Source organism: Dermacentor variabilis, chromosome 11 (genome assembly GCF_050947875.1).
Source record: "Dermacentor variabilis isolate Ectoservices chromosome 11, ASM5094787v1, whole genome shotgun sequence".
NCBI lineage: Eukaryota > Metazoa > Arthropoda > Arachnida > Ixodida > Ixodidae > Dermacentor > Dermacentor variabilis.
In genome coordinates this window covers 59387425-59407995 of record NC_134578.1, presented here as the reverse complement: position 1 = coordinate 59407995, position 20571 = coordinate 59387425, and the positions used below count along the sequence as shown (strand labels likewise).

General features: G+C 47.0%; 1 protein-coding gene across 2 annotated transcripts in view; it reads left to right on the top strand.

Moving 5' to 3' along the window:
• Pld (Phospholipase D) overlaps positions 1-20571 on the top strand; it is a 170596-nt gene that overhangs the window by 29252 nt on the left and 120773 nt on the right. Inside the window, exon 1 of one of the 2 annotated variants that reach the window (XM_075675894.1) lies at positions 6699-6718. The exons of the other annotated variant lie outside the window; for it this stretch is intronic. Within the exon in view, the coding sequence (XP_075532009.1) occupies positions 6714-6718 (5 nt within the window). The 5' untranslated portion in view covers positions 6699-6713. Of the gene's footprint in view, positions 1-6698; positions 6719-20571 lie in introns of those variants that run through there. 2 annotated transcript variants of the gene reach the window in all.

Below are 20571 nucleotides of genomic sequence, written 5' to 3'. Positions count from 1 at the left end.
TTGCGACGAGCGTCGAAGTTAGCGTCATAGAATGAAGTACCAGCTTATGGGCGTCTTGCGCTGGAGTTTGAGGTATAGTAGCGGCGCCTGGTGGCGGTGCGGGAAACGACATCTGGGTCGTGCCAGCTTGGGTCGTATTGAGCCCTGGCTGTGGCGAAACACGTTTCTAGGCCGAGTTTTGCGTCGATTCGCACATTTTTATGCCCTGTTGCGAGTGCGAAAAGGCTCGTCGCTTCTCATAGACCACGCCGACCACGCTGAGAGCTCGCCGCAGCCTATAGTTTAACGAAAACGGACTCTCCGTGTGCCGTGGGACGTAATGTGGGACGTAATTCGTTTCTCCTTCCGCTAGCCACCATACTCCCGCTTTCGCTCTGCTGTCGGCTCTGTCTTGGCTCTGTTTCTGGCCGCGCGTTCGCGTTTTGCGCAGAAAAGCCGTAGCGCCGTCTGCGGACGCCGTTCTACTCACCGATGGCGCAACGTCACTATGACACCATGATGTCAGTACTCCTCGATCGGAGGGCGGGCGATTTGAACTGCGCTAGAGGTACGCGGACGCTTCAGAACGCATTTTCTCTTAAAATAAGTCTCTCCTGTGCACGAAACAAGCGTTTCGAGGTTTCTGTGATGGTATTTCAACAGTCCACGTTGACTTAATAGTAACCTTTAGTGTCCCTTTAACAGTCAGTCACGTCCACTCAAGTTCACCGTCACTGACCGTTCGTTCGTTCTCGCGTTAACCGCCACTCACTCCCGTTCGTATACACCCCTATCCACTCACACCCTTCGTCACTCGCTACACCGCAAAATTTACACCCTTCGAAGTGAATGAGGGTGCAAATTGTTTTGCAGTGTACAGCTGCACCGCTACGCCTGCGGAATAAGTGCGGAACGAGTATGGCCCAGTGCACTGCTTTGGAGTCAGTGCGCGCACGCACGCACGCACGCACATTCCCGAATGAACGTCGCGCAAGAATTGTGCAGCCCAAATGAACAAGAAACAGTAGAAGAAACTGCAATGTGCTTTCTCAACGACGCCACGCCGAGTCGTCGTAGATCATCTATCTGTCGCCCGTGGTTAGACTGAGCGAGTACGGCCCGACATTTCCCCCTGGTAATGTCAGTATAGCTTCCATAGCATAGTTTTATGCGATGTATAGTTAGGTTTCTTTTGTTTTTGTTGTTGTGACATGGCACTTGTGTGGAAACTCCAAGCAAACTGTTGCAGTCGGCGTCGCGGTGGGGTTCCGTATATATTTAGGTATGTGCATGCTAAATGCCACGTCATGCTATATGACATGCGCCATGCGCAAGTTCTACTGCCACACCATTCGCTCGCTAAAGTTGCTCATACCGGGTCTTCCATTCTTGACCAGACATTCGTCAGATTTTCGGGCATGACAGCCCACAAACATATTTCATGAAACAAAGCACCGACAGCGCATGACTTTTATCTTAAATCTTTTCAGATTTAAACATTCAAAGTGCGAAACAATAACAGAGCTCAAACCTGAAAATGACGTATATTTATTGGTGCGGCTGAGCACTACCTCCGGGGGCGGTCCAGGAAAGAGGTTTGAAGCGTACCCGATACTTGAACGTTGATCGTAAAGTAGCTAAGAAAGACGTTGGCTTTAATTAATAAACATAAATGAAATTGTTCGATTGCAATATTTAAGCACAGGACCCCTAACACAACAGCTCGTTTTTGTCTAGATTACGTTCACTTCGATTCACGCTGCCACTACAGCTACGATTCTTTCACCACTTCGTGTAATGTTCTAACATGTTCCATCGCATTCATTGCTTCGCCCTTATGGCTAAACTGTAAATCTCTTATACAACCCTGGGCCTTCGATTAGAGGCGCGCTTTAAACATTTTGTTCTTGCGTTGGTATACCTGCCGATATTTATCGTGCCTGTTTGCACGTCATCCGAGCGCCGACCTTCCACCGGTCCTCCAATGCAGCAATATACTGACTTTACGGAGCTCAGGACCTTCGCCAGGTGCGGGAAAGCCAGGTACAGTTAAGAAATTGCATCGACGAAAAAAATGGCGCGTCCTTTAATTTCATCACCAGCGCCTGCATCGCAAGGAGGAGAGAGTTCTTAAGTCGGAGCATCAATCATCGGACTTTACCGCGGCATCTTTTTTGTTCTGTGTGTGTTCGTTAAACCGTGTTACATCTGATGGGGGCTTTGTCCTTACCCTGAACATTGTAATTGGAAGTTGCTGCCGCTCGTCATGCTTTCTGACGCCAGCCAAACAACACCGAGCTGATTCCCCTCGCCAACAGGATCCTGCTGTTTTCATTCACTCTTTTGTTCTTTTTCTGTTCTTTACCTTACAAAATAAGCAACTTGCAGCTTTCTGCCGTTCATGGCCTTTCTGGGATCCTGCTGTTTTCATTCACTCTTTTGTTCTTTTTCTGTTCTTTACCTTACAAAATAAGCAACTTGCAGCTTTCTACCATTCATGGCCTTTCTGGCTTTCCAGGCTGCCGAAGTCACATCATTTCGACCGGTAGAAACGAAGGGCACAAGGGGTGGCATTCGGACATTGTCATATTCCGGCATACTATCTAACTCGCCATCTTGTCAGCTCCCATTGGCCCACACGTCTGCTGCGGCCGCTCTGATTGGCTCAGAAAGACGTCGACATTACAGAGTCTGACATACTGCGAAATTTTCTAGTCCAAAGTATTGTATTTCGCTGAATTTTTTTGTTGTTTCTATTTCTTGTTTTCTGCGTATACAAGCCTACCTACAATTGTCGAATAAAATTTAGTTTTAAAGCAGCGCTTTGTCCTCATTTCCTTCGTGTTTTTTTTTCTGCCAGTTGTTCGGCATGGTGCGCTATTCGCCATCAATCCCGGCAGGAAGGTTTTCGCACGCGTATCCTTTTGCTAACAAAAGAAGGCGCACCGCATTATTTTGCTTGGGTCGTACTTACGAAACGATGGACACGTCATGCTGAGCACGACTATTCCCTTCGTATCGTGAAGCTAAATAAACCTGCCTGGCGGCGATTTTGGGAGTAGTTTTACCTTGGAAGGCCGGCTGGCGATAGATGTTTATTTTACCGTGAAGTTATACGGTGACCACTGTGTGGAATTCCCTGTGTCTCTCCTCCGCAATCCGTGACCATCCCATTATGCCCTCGCTCTTTTTTTTTTTTTTGAGCCATCTCCTTTTCGATGTTCGGGCCGTTCGGGTTGTTACGTCGTATTCTTTCGCTGCCTATTTTTTGTTCTTGTTTCTGCTTCCTGTGTGTGTGTGTGTGCGTGTGTGCGTGTGTGCGTGTGTGCGTGTGTGTGTGTGTGTGTGATTGTGTGTGTGTGTGTGTGTGTGTGTGTGTGTGTGTGTGTGTGTGTTACTTGCCTGGCTCAACGAACACTGATGTACACGGCGAGCCCGGTAACGTTCCAATAAACAGTGTTGCCCTACTCGGAAGGAAACTCAATTGGTACTCGAGAAACGGTTATTCCAGCACTGCGTGTGGAAAGCCCCACTTGCTCAGTGGCTCTATCTTCATTTTGGCACAATCGCTCAAGGATAGAAGTAATTATTCACCGTAACTAAAAGAAATTCAAATCAGTTGGCAAATCAGTTCTGCGGACACCCGCAGGGGGGAAGAAGGTTCATGAAAGGGAAATGTTGACGTCCGCCCGTCTTGTAGCGCGAAGCTTTACCGAAAGCTGAGCTTCTGCAACGAAAGACGCCGACTTGTTTTGTTATTTTCTTGGTGCAAACTGTATTCGGGTAGCGCTTTGTGTGGTCTTACTCTTACGTTGTTCGAGGCAAACAGTATTCCTGCTGCATTTTCTTATTTGTTCGATTTTCCCTGTCACATACAGAAGACTACAAGCGCTTGCCGACCATTAAATACTCCGTGGGCCGACTAAGTATAGAGCTGTACGCTATCGATCCGGGAAATTTATATATATATATATAGCACGAAAGAATAAACACGACGTACGTGAAAACACGTTCTTTTTTCCTATCAAACGTTTCGGCTGGTGGGCTAGCCTTCGTCATTGACGTCGTCTGGCCCACCAGCCGAAACGTTTGACAGTAAAAAAAAAAAAGAAAGAAAACGTGTTAACGCACTTGTTTTAACGCACGTCGTGTTTATTCTTTTGTGCTATAGATGGATGGATGGATGGATGGATGAGTGGATGGATGGATGAGTGGATGGATGGATGAGTGGATGGATGGATGAGTGGATAAACGGATGAGTGGATGGACGGATAAGTGGATGGATGGATAAGTGGATGGATAGATAGATAGATAGATAGATAGATAGATAGATAGATAGATAGATAGATAGATAGATAGATAGATAGATAGATAGATAGATAGATAGATAGATAGATAGATAGATAGATAGATAGATAGATAGACTACCCTCACACAGTAGCAGCCTTTCTAAAGTCCAGGTGCACAGTATTGGCGGCGAGGAGTTACGGAGTCGCCATCTATCGGAAGCGCCTCGCTGGCGTAGTATGAGGGATCACGCGGCCCGCTCCTCATAGGTTTTGCTGTCAGCGCTCACTGAAAACACCACGCGCGAGCTCATCCCGGACATTTCTGTAAATACTTTCGAAACGAGAGAAGTTTTTTTACTCTAAATAATAATCTTGGGCAAACTGAACGCACACAATCGTTTACAGACGCTATCTCTATACCGAATACGTACAGTGAACGCCACTGCGCGCGGTCGCCGCGATGGAGTCTCCCGAACCGGCTTCTTGCGTTAAACGTAGGTAAACGCTGAGAGCAAACTATGTGAAATATGTTCTTATAGTGTTTGTATAACTAAATGGAGCATAATAGAACGAAGCCTCAATGCAGCGATCGCGCAGATTCGCAGCGACCCACTGCGCGTCTGCATGCTTGTCCGCGCACTGCTTCGCACCGTGCCATGAGCTTCAGGCCGCAGAATATGAGCGTTTGACAGTACACAAGCAACCATTGTTGCGTGGGCGCTATCAAAGCTGTTCAAAAATAAGTTCATTGTAGAGATTTCGACGCCTACTGGGACTGTGATGCGCCGTCGCGACGATTCAATCTTTTTTTTCTTCTAAATTCCTTGACCTTTCAATATTATTTCTCCAGTTGCGTCGCACTGTATGTTTATCGGTCTTCTCAGCGTGCAATTTCCCGCTGCTCCTTTTTTGTAATCCAGTGCATTAAATCATAACACAAATATGACCATATGCCATGCTTTTTTTAAATGTGCTTCTTACCGCTGCCTTTCCACTCCACTGAACTTGCCAGTATCTATAGCATCGACAAGTTCATAGACCAAACCGTCATGACATTAGTCGGGCAGCGGACTCGGGCGAGCGTCTCTGCGCGTTTTCAGAACATCGCAGACCGGGCGCCGTAGCAGAAATCTTCCTCGCGTCTGTGCTTGCTGCATACCCGAGTTGTAGCCGATGACTGTTTGCCTGTTTTATGTTTCGCGAGCCAAGCTTCACGCAGCTTCTTGTCCTGCGGCTACGTGTGAATAAGACTGACACCGGCCTCCGTTACGTGCGTCCGGCCCTGCGGCACCGAGCAGTAGCCTACCATGTTGCGCGCCTTCAAAGGCAGCCACTACCTATTGTAGTGCTTTCAAGCGTTGTAAAGGAGACTCTCGAAGTGGGGAAATTTCGCCACTAAATGAGGACCGCAGCGTACGAGGGAATTCAAACTCGTTTTCAGCTCGCTTCGGCGCTCCCGAAGCAGCCGACGCGGCCGCTATGTCCACGTGATCCCTCCTAGCACGTCACGCCGACGGTGGCGCCAGATTTTCCAGTGGTGGAGCTCGAGGCCAATATATAAATGCTCACAAGATTGTGAATGCTCTTTGGTAGTTTCGAAATAGGTGCTTCTTGAATGCCTCGTACCGAGAACAACACTCGACATTCACATTTTCCCCTATTCCTTTACGAGTACCCCCCCCCCCCTCAAAAAAAAAAAAAAGTGATTTAGAACCTGACACCATGTCAGCCGTCAAAGCCGTCCAGTTTCTCGCCTCTCGGTATTAGGCGCCCGCGGCCCGGGAAATCTGCTGCCGTCCTTTTGTTTTGCGTAGCTCCGGGTTTGCCGCGATTCATGTGGCCCGAGCCGGGCCCGAGGCAGCTGTCAGGGCGTCGGAGAGAAATGCACGCGCGTACACACACAACCGTAAACCTGTGGCACCCTCTCTCAATATCCTCTCTTTCTCTCCCTCTACGCATAGATCGCGGCACCGCGGTTCAGGGGAGCGGATTGGAGAGGATTTCGTGCGCTCTAGGTGAAATGGATGCAATGTCGGCGGAAGGGGAGAGAGAGAGAAATCGAAAAAAAAAAGAAAAAAAAAAGCGAAACAGGCTCACCTCCGGCGGCAGCACGCCTTCTGCGCGGCCCAACAGTTGAGTCTTCTCTAGCGTAGTGCGCGTTGAGGGTATACCCGCGTGTCGGCGGAAACAAGAAAAGAAATATCGTGGCGAGTGCATCCTCGGCGTCCAGGGCGTGCTATGCAGGCCGCGTATACCTCTAGCGTTCTTCAAATGCCGGCCTAAAAGATCATTATAGAACGTCGGCTCGATTCCGTGTGTGCTTGGGCGTCACATTTGTTTTCTTGCGCTCCGTCGTCTGCTTGTGCGCCCGACCGACTTCGTGTAAACGTAGTTGGTTATCGGCTGCAGCTCTGCGTGCCAGTTTCGTCTGCCTACGGGAATACTATGGGGTGAGTTGTACACTTGTTGTTGTCTGCTCGTTTTTTTAGGCCTCGTAATCACTTATACTCTGTCGTAGCATCTGTTTTGTTGTGGTGTGTAGATCTGATTCGTGGCGTATGCGCTCGCTCGCGTGGCCTTGCCGCAGCGGAGGTATGTGCTTACACATTGCAGGCATACTTGTCGTCTTCTGGAACTTAATCCAGGTAGCACTACAGGAGTGTCGTCTGGGGTAAGTTGCAGACGACACGCATTCCCTCCATGGAACTGTTGGCTTCAGTCGGCTTCATTGAAGCCAATTGGCCTCAAGGCCATTGGTGAACCTTTGTCGTTTAGAGTTGTTGCTGTTAGCGGCTAGCTGCGAGGAAAAGAAAACTAAATCGGTACTTCTCAGTCGCGAAGCTCTCTCTGGTTGCAATAGCTTCACGACTCGCCGTTTTGGCGTAGTGGCTTTGGCCATGCGGTGCTAAGCTCGAAGCCGCGCGACCAAATTCCGGCCGCATTTTGATGGGGGTGTAATGCAAACACGCCCGTGCATTGGGTGCACGTTAAAGAAACCTTTAGACGGTCAAAATTAACCCTGAGTTCCCCTACAACGGCGTGCCTAGCTCATAGTGGGAACGTAGTTTTTGGCACGCACAACTCCAGAATTAAAAATTGATAGCTTCGTGTAGGAATGCGCCCATTCTGCGTCTGCTCAAGTAATACTCTGATGCGACATATGTGGCCGTTGGCCTTTCGAACTTCCTAGAAAAGCTCGCGAACGAAATGTCGCATTGAACAAGCGCCACTCGATCTTCGAATCTGTTTTCGTTTAGCGTTGCGTGCGTCGGCAACAGCACATTCGCTGTTTCTCGAGTAAAAAAGAAAAAGTAAGAAGAAACAAAGATGGCGCCGATCAAAAGGATGCTAGGTTAGTAGGTTTCAAGCGTTACGGCTTCCGCATACGAAAGCCTTGTTTACAAAACCGCCGTGGCTGGCCAGTCTATAGCTCTGGCGTTTTATAACTGTTCATCACGAATACGCGGTTTCGAATATCCGCACTTCCAGAGGGGTGACATGCAAAAAAAAAAAAAAAAACGCGTGTGTACTCAGATTCAGGTGCACGGTAAGCAACCCCAGGTGGTCAAAATTAATCCGAAGCTACGGACTATGCTTTCGTTCGTCCCCCACCAGTGCAGTTTCGCTACATTAAACCTAAAATTTCATTAATTGGTCGTAAAAATATAAGCCCTTCCGAACGGCGAGTAAAAAAAATTATTTATCTCGGGAGCTCCTTTAGCTAAATAACCGGGAACCGGGGAAACACCCGCCGTGGTAGTTTGGGGGACTACGGCGTCGCGATGATCGTGCTCGAGGCCCCGGGTTCGACCCCGGCAACGTTGACCGCATTTGGATTGGGGGGGGGGAGCGAAATGCTAAAACGCTTGTGTGCTTAGGTTTAGCTGCATGCAAGAGAAGCCCAGCTAATCGAAATTAATCCGGCGCCCTACCCCCTCCAGAATCAGCCCAGAATCAAAATGTTTTAACGAATAAATAGGTTTCTTTAGCATTCACTGACCGAGTTTAATTAGATGGGTTGCACCTAAAAGTAACCGTTAAATCTCTGCTGAACGTATGAAGTGCATGTTTTATTACGTGGTCAATGTTTATAAAAGGAATGATGAAAATCACACAAACGAAGAAAGCCTGAAGCATCAACCTTATCGCAATTGTGCAATCTTCCACCTGCATGGGTAAATACTTAGGTGGAGAGAGCGAGAGGGAGAGGGATGTAAGGAAGGCAGGGATGTTAACCAGTCAAGAGTCTGGTTGGCTACCCTGCGCTGGGGGAAGGGCGAAGGGGAAGAGAGAAGGGGTGTTAAAATAAACATAAGCTACACTTTTCGAACAGTTCAATTTTTTGAGCGCCTAAAAATTAAGCACACGTTTTTCGTATGTGTCTTTCGTTTTCTCGTGAACTTGCGACTCGACAGACAAGATGTTTACAAATCACCGGCTTCGATCGCTGTTCTCTTTCATTCTTTCATCTTGATTCATTCCTTCGTTCAGTGCTTCCTTCTTCTCTTATCACTCAATCTCTCTCTCCATGTCACGTTGTATTCCCGCGCTGTGGATATATATATATATATATATATATATATATATATATATATATATATATATATATATATATATAGATTACGCTGTGCGAGCATGGTCAGGTGAAGCTCTTGCGCACATCGAGCGGTGCTTAATGAACTAGAATCATCAACTTCCCTGTCACGACACAACGGCCCACATTTAGCGAGTGTCGATATTTCTCAAAAGCTGGCGTTAAGAGTACGATTAAACCTACATTTGGTGCGCACAGTCCCGCCCAAATGCGACACGTCATATCCCGGGTGAATTTCTTACGTAATCCATTCCTGGTTATAACCTTGAGGAGCACCCGCCGTGGTTGCTCAGTGGCTATGGTGTTGGGCTGCTGAGCACGAGGTCGCGGGATCGAATCCCGGCCACGGCGGCCGCATTTCGATGGGGGCGATATGCGAAAACACCCGTGTGCTTAGATTTAGGTGCACGTTAAAGAACCCCAGGTGGTCAAAATTTCCGGAGTCCTCCACTACGGCGTGCCTCATAATCAGAAAGTGGTTTTGGCACGTAAAACCCCAAATATTGTTATTATTATTAACCTTGAGGAGCCAGGAACACAATGTGCAGTACAATGTACAACCCGCTGCCGTAGCTTAGCGTCTATATTGCGTCGCTGATCTCCGAGGCCGCGGATCTCACTCCGGCCTCGTCGACGGCAGTTCGATGGGTGGAGGAGTGCATTGCGCAATGCACCGTGCGTTGGGTGCCCGTTGAAGAGCCTCAAGTGATCAAATTTAGGCCGGAGTCGACCCGTACCCACTACGGCGTGCCTCATAATCGTATCGTGGTTGCGGCACGTAAGACTCTCTGAATTTAATTTAGTTTAATATAACGTACAAGGGGGGGGGTCTCCGGACGATATAACAGCGCTCTGCGCTGAGATCTCCCTGAGTACCGCACGCTCAACAATCCGGAGCGCGGGTTGCAAGCGGGTCGTATCGTTTATCAAAACCCGCACTGTCGGCGATTCCGTTTCAGCGATTGTAGTACTTTATGCGACGGCCTCCGTGCACAGTTGCCTGGGCCGTCTGAAAGAACATGAGGGATCGAGTCATCGTTCCGTTTCCTACGCCTTTCTTTTTTTTTTGTTCTTTCGGTGACTGACGCATATGCCGATAAAGTATCTACGCACAGAATGGGCTTCCTGTTTTGTAATGCTATGAAGCCGCACGGTCGTCGAGCTTTGTTCGAGACACGGTAGGCCCCTATCCGCCCCAGCTGTGCTTTTCGTTCATTCAAGAAGCTCTGGATGAGAAAAAAAAAATAAGTAAAAAAGTAGTTGCATACGGCACGCAAATCAATAATAGGTCTCCGTAACACTAAATAAATAAATAAATGTTTGTGTTGTTCTTGTGCGCGTTGATTAATCGATTGTATTATTATTATTGTTCAGCAGGGCACTCGCCCTCTCCACACTATGTAAAATCTTCACGACCGTCATTTTCTCATTCTCGATATCTTTCAAAACGTGTTGTATTCTTTCTGTTCCGAGCTTCGCACTTCATCTTGAGCATTATTTTTAGCCGAGCTCCTCTCCTGACCTCTCATAGTTTCTCTCTCCTTCCACACGAGTTCCCTGTCTCTCAATTGTGTGTTATCGCTGTATGGTTGTTCATTGTGTGGCTGTTTATTCCAGTGTCTTCCTGTGTGTGTGTGTTGTGTGCGCGCGCATGTATTTTTGTTTTCATTCTAATTATTTATCCGAGAATTTTAATCGTAATTGTATTGTATATTTACTTCTCCTGTTTTTCTCCTGCTTTTTCTGTGCACGAGTGCCCAAACCTGTCAGTTGTACCTGGGCACTTTAAATAAATTATTTAAAAGTACTTTGAGAGCGCCTAATTTGGGACATACAACTTTACATCATTAAAGAGTGCGCAAAAAAAGAAAGCAAAGATGGCACAAATGAAAAGGGTAGACATGGGACAAACGCTACTGTCAACTGTTTATTCATCATGAAATATATATGTGTATAATGGCGGGCTGCGCACACATGGTAATGGAAACTAAAAAAAAATAGAAAGAATTTTGACTACCTGACATATGCCTCGAGAAATCTGATATATTTCGCCCTGAAAGGAACACAAAGCTCAATAAGGCAGCCCTCCCCCACCTTTCCTTTTTATGTGAGATTCTTCCAGTTACTGGAATTGTTACTGGAAGGAAAGAAGCTCGAGAACAAGTTGAATACCGCGCTAAGAGGGATGGAACGAGAAATGTTAGGCGTAACGTTAAGAGACGGGAAGAGCTGGATCGGAGATCAAACGGGGATAGCCGGTATTCTAGTCGACATTTTGCGAAAGAAATGGAGCTGAGCAGGCCATGTAACGCGTAGGTTAGATAACCGGTGGAGCATTCAGTTGCATAAAGGGTGCCAAGGGAAGAGAAATTAGCTGGGGTGACGAAATTAGGAAATACGCAGGCGCGAGTTGGGATCAGCTAGCTCAAGACAAGGGCAATTGGAGATCGTTTGGGGAGGCCTTCGTCACGCAGTGTACATAAAGATAGGCTGATGAAGCTTTTATCGGTCACGAAATTTTTTTCCGATGTTTTCTGAACGAATCAATAAAACCGATATATCAAGTTCCGGGTAATTGTTTCGTGCGTTGACGCTATTCGAAGAACGAAAATGCGCTTCGAAATCACTGACGTCACAGTGACGTATGCTTTGAAATCCATGACGCCACACTGACATACTGGCGCTGATGTTCACTGTCGAAATTCCAAGACGTTCAGCCTTCATTTTCACCGTTGTCGATTAACGCCTTTTTCGGCCAAATGATTAAGGATTTTGAAACAGTGCTCTACCAGACCAAATAGATGTAGCGTTGATTTGTAGGGTCCCTTTAACCCCCAATTAAGGCCCAAGAAAAATCTACCAGTTACATTTTATGTTTCGTGTCAGATGATCTTTCCACACTGTAAATACATTGTGAAAGTATTGTGAGTGGCGCTTTATTCTCTGGAACGCTACGACAGTGTACTTTATAAAGCACGCTGGGCCTTTATGGGAGCAAAACCTGATGTAGGTCACGAAATGTATACGCTATATCTTGGAGCTTGCAAAAACAAGAAGGCTTGCAGCGAAGAGTCAAACGAAATTTTGTGCAAGCCCGCATAACCGTCTGCTAGCAAAATTAGCATTTTAGTGGGAAATATTGTTTGTTATGGATCTGTTTTTACTTATTAAGTTTGTAACATGACTTCATCAAGTAACAAGGAGGGGCTTTGCTGTTGCTTTCAGAGGCGCGTGCAACGCAAATATGTTATTGACGCAGATCTAGACGCGATAATAGGCGATGAATAGCGACATTCAAAACTAAAGCATTCAGCATTTGGTTCAGTGGTAATTGAAACATTCAAGAGACTGGTGACATCTCCTCCAATGACAGTCGGTTCTTGAATTACAGTCCTGCTTTATGACTGCAAGTTGTCATTCTCGCTAGAATTTTCTGTCACTTCAAGAGGCGGGGTCTATGTCTGGTTCACCAATCTGGGTTGCCCTACTTTTATTGCATAACGCATCTCCACTGCCCTAGGAATACACATAGTGTTTCTTATTTTCTGTTCCCTCCCACTTATTTTCCAATATGTAATATAGGATGCATGAATAATCTTTCTTTTTATATATTATTCATATGATGTCTAAATGGTTTCTATTTATCTAAATTTACTTTAGCACTGCTCGCTATTTTATTTACTGAGAAGACGAGAGCATCGTCATCTTTGTCGGTAGCAAGAGAGGAACCAGGAGGAATAATAGCAATGTTGATGTAAATCTAAATACATTTCTTTCCTTCAACAGTGTCTGAAGTTCTTGTAGCCGGCGAAAAATATTTTGATGAAGTACAGCAAAAAAAAAAAACCTCGTGTGTGCTTCGAGATCAAGCATACCGCTCTAGCGTACACATAGACCCAGCGTACTTTACAACGTACACCTGCATTCATTTTCTTGCGACGGTATAAACATCTATTGTATATGGAATATCATGCGTTCATCGTTTACATCCTTCTTTTCAAAAACTAACCCAAACACTTCAGCTTCGAGAAGCATATGCTATGCTTGACAAATTATAAAGAAGTTGTATGTAGAGCAGCACCTGCTATGTTCAACACTTTTCCAAGTTTGGCGATGAATAGATCAAACACATCGTGCAGCTCACAAGAAACTACAATGCGGTCGTCTTCGCAGGATCTTTCTTAGCAAAATGGCGTAGCAAGGAACGCTGTATGTTTTGTATTTAATTATCTACAAATGAAAATGGTACTGCACTTTCAAAAGTGCGCTGGGCGTTAATGGGTGAAGGAGTTGTTTGTAGCATTTGAACGTAACCTAAATCTTCGCCTGCATAGAGGGCAACGCAGGGCCAGCGGTAGCACACGCATTATTACGTGTACCACATTCCTCGCGAGTTTTCGCAGCAAAGTATCATTGGAAAAGCGAAACCTCTTCCCCGCCAATGCATCCGCCCTCGAATTGAAGCTCGCAGTTAACCTAAATTTCAGGCTCTGCGTCCAAGTGGCGAGGATATATATATATATATATATTTACGCTTTTCGCAGACACGGTGCACCGAAATTTTTTGATCTCGCGTGCACAACGCAAATTGCAGGCATTCCCAGTGGTGTTTAAAAAAAAAAAAACATTCGCAGCTGTACTCGAACCATAGAGTCCCCTGCGAAAAAAATTACACTAGGGGGAATTGTGGCGCTGTGATCGTTCAGCCATACCACGGGAATGATGGGGAGTACGTGGATTTGTCTGATATTCGTGCTTACGGCTTCAGACGTTCTTACGGCTTTGTTTACTGCGCCTTATCGGTCTTCATCGACCTAAATTTCGAACCGCGCTTAAATTTTTTTCCCCTAAGCATATTACGCGACGGAACCCTTCACGCACATTCGTAATCATCGCGAATTGTTGTACGTAAACGCAATATTTTATTGAAAATGATCGAATTGTCGAAAGTGATCAAATGATGAAAGTCGTTTGGATCCGGATGGACGAGGTTATGTATAAGCGAATCCGGGTATGCTGCCCATCACTTCCACGTTGGCTGTACCGCAGCGCTGCGCATGCCTGCAGCTGCCGCAGGCATTTGAGCAGCATGGGGAGTTTCCCTCGCGTAAACTCTGCGGGAAGCTATGTTGGCGCGAAACTGCGGCTCGTTCGCTTCCTCCTCTTTCCACATCCAGTCTTTCAGTTTGAACGGCCGACCTGACTGAACTCATCCCACCGCCGCGATGGTCGAACAGGCGTGTCGAGTACATCCGCCGCTTTGCATATTTCATTCGGAATGGCCCCGTAGCCGTCATCTGCACGTTCTAACCCGTTTCAAATGAAGTCTTCAGTTTGAACGACCAGCCCTCTTTTCCCGGAAACTGGGGGGGGGGGGGGGGGGGGGGACGACGACGACGACGACGACGACGACGGAGAAACTGTATCGTATATATTTTTTAATGGTTTCTCTCAGTGCGCTTGCATTTCTGTTTTCTGTTCATAGTTCTTTTATACCTGAAGTGCACTAAAACAACTTTCTTTGTTGTTGTTTCCTATTGGTCTATAGGCTGTAAGACGTTGGCTGTTAGGATGTAATCTTTACTTAGAGCAGCCGTGCGAGACAGGTATGAAAACAAAGCCAGAAGGGGTGATGATAAGCTTCGCGGACACAACGTTCTGCGGTGCCAGTATAAGCGCGTTGACCGGACCTACGTGCGTGCAGATGTACGTATTCTTCTGTCGACCCTCGTTCACTCTTGCACCACAGCCGCCAACCTTCACGTCTCTCGAGAACCTTATCTGTGTGTCTCTCGAGCACACAGATAAGGTTACCGCAGTAAATGGGGTTCGTCCCTTTATTACTCGCAGCAGTAGCAGCTTTATTCTCATCCTTCCACGTGGCTGTTTTACGTGCCACAAATGCATCGGCCGTTTTGTCCAAAGCGGGAACACTGCACAGCTGTCGCTAACGTGCAAGGCGTTTATCGTGCGTAATCTCAAGCACAACGGGTCCAGTCTGTGACGACACGTTGCCACGAAGGCACCGAAGACGGGGAAGGACATCCCCACGTCGTCCTTCGTCCGTAGCGTGGTGTACGGTGTTGCGTGCGCGCTCATTTCACGCTTCTTTTACGTCTTCTCGTCCCCACCTGGTCGCAACAACAGCTGGGAGAGCACAATCTAGATAACACGGCGGAACAAAACACGGAGACTGACGCAATCCTGCACACAAGGCGCGTTTGCCAGCGTACTAAACCCACGGAGCAACACGTGTGAGCGCAGACAGCCGTAACAAAGCCGCCATTGTGGTCCGATAACATGACCGCTGCAGCGAAAAGAAAAAAATACGCGTCGCGTCATCCGCACTTTTCTCCTAGCGCGCCGACGGGATCGGGCCTCTCGATTCTTTCACTTCCTCCACGATTACATCGCTGCTGACTCTTTACTTCGGCAGCTAAGTAAAATCCGCTTGGTCTCTGTAGAAATAGCTCTGTGCCCTCTTTGGTCAAACAGCGCACACAAGGTGGCGCCGCTAACGCGACCTCCACCAACGCATTGCCAGTGGACACGGAATAGAGGAAGAGGTCGACAAACTTTCTAAGCAAGCGCAGGTTGATTCAAAATGCAAATCGGTGACCCGGAGTCACAAGAAATGAAGTGAGAGAAACAGAGATGATTAATTAAAGACCGAGTACTTGGACTAGGACTCATTTAAATGGACACTAAAGGGCGATGTCCGAGTCACGTGTCACCTTGAGCGGGTGCGCGTCGCCGTTTACAGTGTCCTTCGCGGGCTGTCACGTGGGAAGGTTTTTGGCGTTCGTCGAACTCGCTCCGCTGCGTCCAAATATGTATAGCCTCGATGGCAGTACTTCAAAAATATAACATTCCATGCAGGATCGGCACTGTCAATCTCAAACCACTTTTCTTCCTCGTATGCGTTTCCCCTCGCGATTTGCGACTGATATGGTCAACGGAAACCGCCTATGCTCCGCCGCTCTGAGCGCTCGACTTCCAAACGCACATCTTCGTCGCACCGGTGTTGGACGCAATGCAGTTTTGTCTTTACACGGGACGATCGATCGGGCTCTTTTGTAAATATTGCCTAAAATAGCATGCATACATTATTAAAGAGAAAAAAATAACAAAAATGTGGGCTGTAGCGCGAAGCTGCGAAAGGAACATCGACACTTGTTTCTTGGAAAGTTCCACAGTTGAAAGAAAGAAATCTATCCTGGGGACGCATTCTCAGACGGTAGCTCTCGACGATGTCAGTTTCGGTGCGCGCTTATTGGCTGGTTGAGCACTGCGTCCCGCGGAGGCGACAGTACCGCCGAAAGTAATCGTACGAGAATACGTCCTCTGTTTCGCGAATCGAACCCGCTACCAACGCCTTTCCGAAGGTCGTCGCCCTACCATCTGAGCTAGGCAGAAGGCTGGCAGACTGTAGGGCGATACCTGAATCGATGGAGAGCTCGAAGCAGTGGGGATACTGAATATGGGAACCCGCCGTGGTTGCTCAGTGGCTATGGTGTTGGGCTGCTGAGCACGAGGTCGCGGGATCGAATCCCGGCCACGGCGGCCGCATTTCGATGGGGGCGAAATGCGAAAACACCCGTGTGCTTAGATTTAGGTGCACGTTAAAGAACCCCAGGTGGTCAAAATTTCCGGAGTCCTCCACTACGGCGTGCCTCATAATCAGAAAGTGGTTTTGGCACGTAAAACCCCAAATATTATTATTATTATTATTATGAATATGGGAGGTCAGTTCTTACCCTGCCACCTTCGTTATCCTGCAACAGTGTTCACGAGACGTCATTCTCGGCATGGACTTCTGCGGACGCTTCGTGCTCCTTGTGCTCCTTGCATGCGGAAGAGGATAAATCCGGCTTCTTTCAGCTGCTTCACCTGAAAAGTCGAATGAATGCAATTCACTACAATTCCTCTTTCTACAAGTTTGGAATGGGCACCGTCAAAAGGCAGTAGCCCCTTCTTAGACCTCGGACTATCTTGCCAACATATGCGGTCGTCCTTAAATAACAACGTTAGGACCTGGAACTGTAGTTGGCAATTTTTTTAGAACTTTCCCAAGTGGAAGCAAAGCCCGGCGTTGTTGGATGAGAACAGCTCAATAGTATATCGTGGATAACAGCCTGCAGATCATGGTTTAAAACACCTCTGCCGTGTGCTGACGTAGCACATGCCATGCTGACGTGCTTATGACGTCATTTGCAACGCAGCATGCTCAGGCGTAGCGTTGTTTTCTGTCACTTACTTTGAACTTATAAATAAATATCTGTAGTATACATTTTAAATTATGCGTGTCGACAAACCTATACTCCATTATATCACTCACGGCGGACTAATTGTTTCCTATACACTTAGTTACGATACTATATTTCGTGTGTGTGTGTGTGTGTGTGTGTGTTGGAGAGAAATAGATTTTTTTCTAAAACAATCATGCGAGTTAGAGTCCAGTTGTGATATCGCTTTTTTATGGCTGAGTTACAGTTGTAGACTTGATAATTCTGTTTTTTTATCTCTGATTTTTATTATTATTAAAAAGTTTATGCTTATATAAAATAAATGTGCTTCCTATTGGGGGCGAGCTCCAGCACTGGAAAAGCTGGCGCTGCCGTCGTTGTGACGTGGTATGAGGGATCACGTGAACGCAGCGGCCGCGTCGGCTGCTTCGGAAGCGCCGAAGCGAGCTGAAAACGAAAGTCCCACCTGCGCTGCCGTTCTTATTAAGTGGAGAGCTTTTCCCGCTTCTCGTCTGTGCTTGACAACTCTACAAAGCACAATAATATGTAATGGCTGCCTTTGAAGGCGTCCAACACGGTAAGGCACTATTCGGTGCCGCAGTGCCGGACGTAAGCAACGGAGGCCGGCGTCAGCCTTATTCATACGTAGCCGCAGGACAAGAAGCTGCGTGAAGCTTGGATCACGAAACCTAGAACCGGCAAGCAGCCATCGGCTAGAACTCGGGCGTGCAGCAAGCACTACCGCGAGGAAGATTTCAGCTACGGCGTCGGGGCTGCGATGTTCGGTGAGTAGCAGAAAGCGTACACTGAGACGCTCGCCCGCGCGCGCTGCCTGGGTGATGTCATGAAGCTTTGACCTATGAACTTGTTTTGTTTATGCTAGATACTGGCAAGGTAACCGCAACGGAAAGGGAGCTGTAAGAAGCACTTTAAAGAACGCATGACATATGCTCATGTTTGTGTTAGCACCAAACAATAAATGTATACTGGATTAAGAAAAAGAAATAGCGGGAAATTGCTCGCCGAGAAAACCGATGAACATACATTGCGACGCACCTTCAGAAATAATGATATTGAAAGTCCAAGAATATAGAAGAAACGAAAAGAAAAAAAAGAAAGACTGAATCGTCGCGTCGGTACAACAGAAGTCGCCGTAGACGTCGAAGGATCCCTATACACTCGCGGACAACTTTCTGCGGCAATGAAGGGAAAGCTACGGACGGGCGCGTGCCCGCTGCACATGTGTTACCGCGCCAAGTAGTCCGGCAGCGTTTGACAGTGCTTTTACTTTCTCAGAACAAACGCTGAATCGACGCAGCTTCCATGTGCGACGGTTTCGCGTTTCCTTATAGATGCGGAAGGGAGAAGCCGCAACATAAGTAAACGTTTACATTCAGGGGTGTGTTTCATCCTAACTGTTGCTAATGAGGTGTTTATGTTTTCTCTTCCCCAGCTTAAACTACCGTGGATTAAAACACGGTACTGTTTTCAGAAGCGCTCTCTCTCTTGCGCGCGCTTTGCCTCCGCATTCCCTTCATTGTCACAGAGAGTTGTCCGGAGTTGTCCCGGAGTATAGTGATAACGAAATTATTTTTGAACAGCTCCGATAGCGTCCACGCAACAACGTTGCTTGTGTGCTGTTAACTGCTCACATGCTACGGTCTAAAAGCTCACGGCACGGTGCGAAAATGCGCTCGCAGCGAAAGTGAAACGGTTCGCGGGCCTGGATTCAGACGCGCAGTCGGTCGACCGCGAAGCTGTGCGATCGCTGCATTGAGGCTCCATTCTGTAATGCTCCATTTGGTTGTACAGACAGCCCACTATAACAGCATATTTCACATAGTTTCCCGTCAGCGATTGCCTACCTTTCACGCGAGAAACAGGTTCGAGGGACTCCATCGCGGCGACCGCGGGCAGTGGGCGTTCACTCTACGTATTCGGTAAAGAGACAGCGTTTGTAAACGATTCTGTGCTTACTGTTGGCCCAAGATTTAAGCAAAGAACGTCTGTCGTTTCGAGAGTACTTACAGAAATGTCCAGGGGGGCTCCCGCCGTGCTGTTTATTTATTGAGCGCCGATAGGCAAACCTACGAGGAGCGCGTCGCGTTATCCCTCATACTACGTAAGCGAGGCGCTTCCGACAGGTGGCGACTCCGTAAGTCCTCGCCGCCAGTAGTGGGTAAGGTTTAATTTAACCTTTAAATGCAACAAACATCGCCGAAAATTGGTGAACCGGATGCCGAGAAAAATTATTTCTCCGTTTTCCACGTGTTTTTAGATGGGAGCTCTTGAAGCCCCCCCACCCCCACCCCCCTCACCGCAAGCGAGTGCCCTTTAGTAATAAAGGAGATCTACTCAACACGATGGAGCTTGCGGTACTGTAATCCTCGTTCTGTTAAACAGACTTTACATTGCTGGATTTTTTAGGGGGCATATGTTCGGTGTAACGTAACGGGCCGATCTTTGTATAGCGGGAAAATGCTTTCTTTCTTTCTTCCTTTCTTTCTTTCTTTCTTTCTTTCTTTCTTTCTTTCTTTCTTTCTTTCTTTCTTTCTTTCTTTGCATTAAAGCTAGCGTAGCCAACATTGCCAAAATGGCGGTGTCCGCTTTGTCGGCTCACTGCTAGCTGTCGCTGCAAATGAGCTCCCAACCCTTGGTATTGCCGAATTCTGGAGATTTTTCCTTTCCTGTTTTCTGCTGCAGAAGGCTGGATGAAAAAACTGAAGAAAGAAAAACTTGTCTTCCGATATTTTTTTTTCATATAACGCTGATATGTCTTTGTACCGCGTTTGCCAGATATTTGAGCCCTTGCACGCGCGTGTTATTTGCGAATCCTGCAGGCTTTGACCTCCGGACTGCACGAAATGCGCAAACGTTTACGACACACTGTGTTCACGGCAGTATACATATACGCTGGTATTTGCCCGCGAGTCTACGAAATAAACTGAAGATGCAGTCAGCCGTGAAGAGGAAGCCTTGCGTCAGCATGCCGCTATCTAAATACACTGAAATGGGGAAGGCGTGTTGCAATTCAATCACTGCATTCAACGTGACGAGGTTTGTTGCATCTAATAGAAAAGAAAAAAAGTTAAAATCTAGTGACTGTAAGAAGGAAATACGTTTCTTTAATTTTGTCCGTCAGTTCCTTTAGGATAGCAATGATTGAATATCGCAAAATGAAAAGGAAAGCTCTAGTATCAAGTTTACAACTCTGTAACGCATAAGTAATATAAAAGAAAGAAAAGAAACATGTCGAAATTCTGCGAACAGCACCACTTGAGCAATCTGAAGCACACAAACGTGATTCGTATACACCGCTTATGAATAAATACAGTAATTTGTAAGTACGGCTTTTGTTGAGCTATCGTTAACATTCTGAAAATGTCACGTAAGGTATAAAATGATACATCCCACTTGTCCGGTGGAGATTTACGGAACAATTTACAAGGCAATTTACAGAACT